Consider the following 7,474-nt stretch of genomic DNA (forward strand, 5'->3'; position numbering starts at 1 on the left):
CCTTATAACGTACATGATAAGCGAGTGAGACAGACAAGCGAGTGAGACAGTAAACCGCGACCGTCGCACCTTGACGCGACCGGCACCTTTTCCTCTACAATAAATCATGGAATCAGCTAGTATTGAAAGAAGGTTACAAATTGCCCTTCAAGCAATGAGAAATGACCCAAAACTTAGTGCTCGGGCCGCAGGTGCACTCTATACAGTCAGTCACGCAACATTAAGCCGGCGACTAAAGGGAATAGTCTCACGACGCGACAGCATGCCTAATTCACGGAATTTATCAGATTTAGAAGAGAAGACAATAGTTAAGTATATTCTCGACCTAGATGCGCGATCATTTCCTCCCCGGCTGAGTGGTGTGGAAGAAATGGCCAATCGACTTCTCGCAGAGCGCGACGCGCCTCCAGTTAGGAAGCGCTAGGCTTCTAATTTCGTCAAGCGACAACCACAGCTTAGGACGCGTTTCTTTCGCAAGTATGACTATAAGAGAGCTCAATGCGAAGATCCAGAGGTGATTCGTGGCTGGTTTTCGCTTGTGAAGAATACAATTGCGAAGTATGGTATTGCTGATGCTGATATCTACAACTTTGATGAGACCGGCTTTATGATAGGCGTTATTGCTTCTGGAATGGTTGTTACAAGTGCTGAAAGGCGTTCAAATACGAAGATGACACAGCCTGGCAATAGGGAATGGGTTACAGTTATCCAGGCTATTAATTCCCAAGGGGAGAGCATCCCGCCATACATCATCGTTGCAGGCCAGTATCACCTCTCAAGCTGGTATACAGAAACCTCTCTTCCGGGCGATTGGGCTATTGCAACGTCTGAAAATGGATGGACAACAAACGAGAGAGGTATTGACTGGATCAGACACTTCGACATTTATACAAAACCACGTACGTCTGGGAAATATCGCCTCCTCGTTGTTGATAGTCATGAAAGTCACCACTCCGCAGCCTTCGAGCTCTTTTGTCAAGAAAACAACATTATTACACTGTGCATGCCGGCTCACTCGTCTCATCTACTTCAACCCTTAGATGTTGGTTGTTTTCAGCCGTTAAAGAATGCCTACGGTCGGCAAATTGAGAATAAGATGCGGCGAGGCATAACCTATATCTCGAAGGAAGATTTCTTTGCAGCATTTCACGAAGCTTTTAAGCAGTCTTTTACAAGGAAAAATATCCAGGGAGGTTTCCGAGGAGCTGGACTTGTCCCTTTGAATGCAGAAAGTGTTCTCTCAAAGCTGGATGTAAAGTTCCGAACGCCAACGCCTGAGGAGGGGGTCCCTCAGACACCAGACCCTTGGATCTCTAGGACGCCGAGCAACCCAAGCGAAGCAAGATCACAGTCTACTTTTATTAAGAGTCGAATCTCACGCCACCGAAGCAGCTCTCCAGCATCAATTTATAGTGCTGTGAGTAAGCTAGCCAGAGGGACAGAAGGACTAGGGCATCGGGTAGCATTACTAGAGTCAGAGGTTCAAATCCTTCGAGAGGAGAATGCAATATTAAGTCGGCGTCGAAGGGCTAAGAAAACACGTCTACAGAAAGGAGGAAGTCTTACTATATCTACTGGAGAGGATATACAGTCGCAAAGAGAGGCAGACACGCAACTACAAGAGGAAACGCGACGGAGTAGTGGTCGCAAAGTGAGGTCTGAGACGACTCATCGTCGGTGTGGCGTATGCGGGAATACAGGCCACAACGCGAGAACATGTCAATTTATTAAGGAAACATCCGAAGAACAGGAATCCGAGTAGTATTAATCAATCTAAGATTTCTTGTTATAGATTTCGATATTATTGTCGCGAAGGTCTGGTTTACTGTCTCACTCGCTTGTCTGTCTCACTCGCTTATCATGTACGTTAGTTACTATTAATTTAGTTAACTTTATAATTACTACTCTGCTACGGATAAACCGTAGATTAGCAAGGTTAATACTAGAAGAGACGACTTCTTAAACTAGATACCTAAGCCTAGGTAAAAGTAAGGATTTCGTACTAACGAGAGAAGAAGCGAGAGTAACTAGGATTTACGGAAACTAGTAGAAGAAAGCTTCTTTTCCTTAAATCTATTAGCAATCTGATTATTTAAGTAACCTAGGGACTGCTATGCTTACTTTAGGCGGGATAAGGTTAATTATAGCTAATTATTACTAGTAAGAGCGTTCTATTACGCGTTTTTAATTACTAGAAGAAGAGACCTACCGAATCGACAGTCTTCTAACCTCTTCACGCTATAAAGGCGAAGATTTACAAATCCTATAAGGGATAATAACTTCCCTAACTATAACTATCCCCTACGCGCGGTGCTAATTACGAAGCGCCTGCTAGTTTCTTAATAAATCCCTAGACGAGGTGCTAACTGCAAGGTATTTATTATAAAAGACTTCCCTATTAGAAGAAAAATATGCTAAAAGGCAAGTAGAGACTACTAACGGTAATCCGCCTATATAGCTATACGTATACGCCTCTAAGGCTATAGCTTAGGAGAACCGTATATAGTTATAAGCGTTATAAGGCTAACTATCTACTAGATTCTAAACTTCCTAATAGTAAGGAGCAAAGCCTAAAGCGAGAAAGAGAGATTTACGAGAGAATCTACGGTAGAACTTTCTCCTTACTAATTCGAGACCTATATATACCTTTATACCCTTCGAGAATATTAGCGAGAACAGCGCTAACGGAAATAAACGACAAACTAACGAAAATCCCCGATTTTACGATTCTTTCCTTTTAAAATCGTAATATCCCGAATCGTCTTTTAACTCCTACTTCTAAGCCTATATCTTATATTAATTATAGCTAACGCTATTAAGGATTAAAATTTAAGATTCTAAATAGAAGTAATCCTTTTATACTATTAGAATGAAGCGAAATTTACGAGAAGGATCGCTTATAAGCAGCGTTACTACTAAAAGCTAATTAACAATCCTTATCTTATAGAAAATCGAAAGTATAATCGATCTAGTAGTATAAGGCAACTAGGCAATCGACCTTATAAACGCTAGCTTATAGCAACTAGGTTCCTATATAGGTTTCCTACTTAAGACTTATAAGAAGAAGAATCTTATAAGCCTCGAGCTATAGAACGAAGTTTCTCTCGATTTCGCCGACTAGTTAGAAAAAGACTTCTAGAATATACCTCCCTTAATCTTACGATTCTTTAGAGACTATTTAATTAGTAACGGCGTCTATGTCGAAATAGATAGTAAGAAAATCTCGAAAAACGTAGCATTAGCCTTTAAAAAAGAAGAATTCTACTATTAGTTACCTTAAGAACTCGAACAAGGCGTTAAGAGATATCGCAACCTAAAGGCTTTAATAAAAGACCCCGAATTCTACGAAGAGATTACGAGACCGGCAATAATAGCTAATAGTATAGGAGGAAGAGTCGAACCAACCTTATAGCTACCTCCTCTATAAGAATAATAATAGTAGTAACTACTATACCGACTGTTATATCCTACGGTCTCTCCGTTAATAGACTTCTAACTATACGAGTTAATAGACTATATCGGAAAATAATTAATAGAATTTGCAAAACTATACCTTAACGATATAAAATATAGTAGCGATATATACGATATATTCGAAAAGAAGATGCTAGTATTCGTAGATTACTATAGAATGCTAGGAATTTATACCTCTTAATATAACAAGGCACTTCCCCTAATACTAAAAGGAATAGCTAAAACCTACTTCTACGCCTTGATTAAAGTAATTAACCTATAGCCTAACTTCGAGACTATAATTAACTAATTAAAATCATACTTCGAGACTAGGAAAAGGCAATAAGCATATATTACGTAGTAGAATATAACTACTCTTCCCTAAATCATTTATAATAACCTTGGAAAGACTAAATCGGAGTATTTTGATATACTATATAATAAATTAAGCAAGATTTAGCCTGGTTTGCTATAATAGGATTATAACGACCGATCCTTCTATACCTAACTTTTATACGCTTATAGAGATATTCTAGAGTATATAATAGCGTTATTTATACCGGCTGAGACGTATAAAGGACTTTGTAACTAATTAATCTTGTCGATCGAGATAGCTACCCGTCTTAACTAATAATAATTTAACATAGTAGCTAACCTACTAGAGTAGTACTAGACCGATAGAACTTTTAACAGTCGAGGGCGTTATTTACGATATAGTCGTTTATTACGAAGTCGATTATTATAAGGAAGAAGCCGTGATAGACCCTTATTACTACTAACGCTTAAAAAGTACTACGTATATAGAAAACCTAACTATTAGTTAACTAAATATATTATAGAAGAGAGACGAAAAGTATACAAAAAGTTTAAAACTACCTAATATGCCTAGGATATGTTACTTCTAGCATATAGCCAATTTCTCGTCTAATACGAGGGTTTCGACGGGTTAGACTTATAACCTACCGCCGAAGACCCCTAGCAATACTACTATATAATCGAACAAACTAGTGAAAGTAATAAAGAGGAAGAGACTAGCAGCGATAGTTAATTCTAGGTTACCGCCTATTTTACTATAATAGTAATTAACGGTAATAGGATCGCTACGATCCTAGCAGACTAGTTAACCTGCTATGCTATTACGAAAGAAGACCTCTTCCGCAACTAACTAGAACCGAAAAAGCTACCTTCGTAATTTATACTCGAGGGATGCTACTCTGCCTAGAACTTCTAAGGGATTATGCCCGACTCGGGTATAGCAGGATTCTTAACCGCTAGCTACCTATAATTCGTAGCCTTATAATAAATTTACGAAGGAATTACGTTAAATACTGTTAGAAGTATAAGTATATTATACTTCTATTTTACTTATTTATCCTATTTAGTCTTATCTAAGACTTAGTAGGACTTACAAAAGTAACTAGCTAAGAATGGCTGCTTGCTAGTTTAAACATATGACATTCAGATCCCTATGGAATACTCTCTTTAACCTTATCTAAAAGTCTATTTAGTTAAAGAAGATTCTAGTCTGATTTATAAGCTGCTTTATAAGCTAGTTGACGTATATACTTACGTATACTAAACCTAGCTTATAGCTTCCTATATTAGCTATTATAGGCGACGTTATACTACTATATAACTAGCCTAATTCTCTCCCTTAGCTAGCTATTAGTTCCTCAACCAACTCAGCTTCAATATAAGCCTATACATTCTTTACTATTAAAGCCCTACTTCATAAGTACAAGTTCCCTTACTCTAATACCCTGTTATAAGGATATCGTATTATCTACGAGATTCCTACCTACCGTTCCAACAGGTTATGAGCCCAGCGGAGTAATAACTTTACTTATTCTTTTATCCTCAACTCTTCGGTTATTAAATATCTTAAACTCTATTTTATTCCTATAAACGATATAAGTTTTAGGAATTTATATTTATTATTCTTTTAAACCGTATATTATTATAACGATTATTATTATAACGGCTATATTCCCCTAAGACGAAAAGTCTAAAACTTTAACTCTATTCTAGTACTATTAAGGCAGACGAAGTGTAAGTCCTTAGTACTACTAAATACGAGACTATTAAGGGGATTACGTCTTAGAAACTATTATTCTAAGATATTACTTGCTGCTTTTAGTGCTTATATACCCTATTATAAAGGCATATCCTAGGGCTTAGCACTTAATAACAAGGCAAAATACCTGTTATTTACTCAAGGCATAGCTCCTTAGTATCTTCAGCAGCCTATTAAGGGATAAATTCCCTATATTATAAGCAGTTTTTGGGCTATAAGTCCCCTATCTCAAGGGCAATAAGTACCCAAGGGCTATAAGTCCCTATATTTAAGGGCAATAAGCACCCTATTAAAAGTCAATATGTCTTCGACTACTACGACTACTACTACTGCTATAAGAGCCGTTACAGGCTGTTTAATGCCTGAAAATCAACGATTAAAGGGTATAGATAACTGGAATACCTGGATTACTACCCTTCAAATCTATTTTAAATTGCTGAATTTATCCCAATACTTTGAGGATCAAGAGAAATATTCAGCTATAACCGAAGAGCAAAAATCACAAGCCTTACTAGTTATAAGGCAAAATTTACAGCCAGAACCTCTTAGCCTGGTTTTTAATAATAAAGACCCAGCAGAAGCCCTAAAGTTACTAAAGGATACCTATGAAGGTTCCGGGCCGGTTCTAAGGCAACAGCTATATCTCGAATTCCACGCTATTAAATTCGAGGATTATAGCTCTTTAAATCTATTTATTAGCTCTTTTAAGGCTTATTTATCTAAATTAGCCTCTGTAGGAGCAAAAATCGAGACTATAGACCAAAATACGGTCTTTATAGCTGCCTTATCAAAATCATTTCCTATTTGGGCTGAAAGGCAAAGGGCTGCCTTACGTTCTAAAGAGATACCTACTTTAGAAGCCCTTATTACGGATATATTAGATGAAAATAGGCGTGATGAGGACACCCCTATGTCTAATTCCTATATCCATAGGCAACAGTCTCAACAACGGTCTAAAAAGACTAAGAGGTCTAACTATAGACCTAATGCCTTTAAAGGCAATAATAAAAGGGAAAACCAACAGCCTCCTAGCAACTCCTACTCTTTCTATAATTTAGAATATTATAGTGGGATTGATGCTAGTTACTTTAATAAGAGGCCTAATAGCCCTAGTTCTAGTTCTAGTCCTAAGAACTGGTGGCTGTATGATTCTGGTTCTACTGTTCACATAGCTAACAGTAGAGAATTCTTTACAGCCTATACTTCTAAGGACAACCTCCCAGAAGTCAAAACAGGCGCTGGACCTATAAAACCTAAGGGCCAAGGTACTATAGACCTACCGCTCTACTTTAAAGGTCAAAGGTCAACTATTAGGCTTGAACAAGCCTTATATATACCGGATTTCCCTATAAATATTATTTCAGGTCTAAGGCACTATCTCTCAGGAGGCTATATTAACGGGAATTATTTATATACCCCGTTTCACAAAGCCTTTTCTGCCTTGAATATCCCTAAAAGGGGATTTTTCCTATCTATATATGGGAAATTAGAACCTGATATTCATAGTTTGAGGAATAAGAAGACGAATAAGTCCTCCTCAACTAATAAGACTAAAAAGTCTACTACCTCTAATTATAACGAGGTTGATTTATCCTCTAGAATCGATGAACTTTCCGATTCTGAAGCCTCTAACTATATGGCTTTTGAGGAATTACAAGGTAACCCTAACCCTAAGGGTCTAAAGGGTCAAAATAACCCTAATCTTAAGGGTAATAACCCTACTAATCCTACTATGGATTGGCATAACAAATTAGGACATCCTAGTTACTCTTACCTATATAAGACAGCTAAGATAACTAAGGGGATTCCTATCAACCAGCTTAAAAAGGACGATTTACAGTGCCCTAGCTGTGAGAAAGCTAAGTTAACTAGACAACAGTCTATAGTTAACTATAACAGGGCTACTAAACCTCTCGATCGACTATGTATCGATACAATTAAGATTAC

General features: G+C 37.6%; 1 protein-coding gene across 1 annotated transcript; it reads left to right on the forward strand.

Moving 5' to 3' along the window:
- Positions 1–262: 262 nt before the first annotated feature.
- Positions 263–1,762, forward strand: CTRU02_209584 (transposase; the record flags this gene model as incomplete). Its single annotated transcript, XM_070205296.1, has 2 exons — positions 263–409; positions 443–1,762. 2 exons carry the CDS (start codon positions 263–265, stop codon positions 1,760–1,762), a joined length of 1,467 nt encoding a protein of 488 aa, XP_070060944.1.
- Between the last annotated feature and the right edge of the window lie 5,712 nt (positions 1,763–7,474).

The sequence above is a fragment of the Colletotrichum truncatum genome, assembly GCF_014235925.2.
Source record: "Colletotrichum truncatum strain CMES1059 chromosome Unknown Contig_0006, whole genome shotgun sequence".
Lineage (NCBI taxonomy): Eukaryota > Fungi > Ascomycota > Sordariomycetes > Glomerellales > Glomerellaceae > Colletotrichum > Colletotrichum truncatum.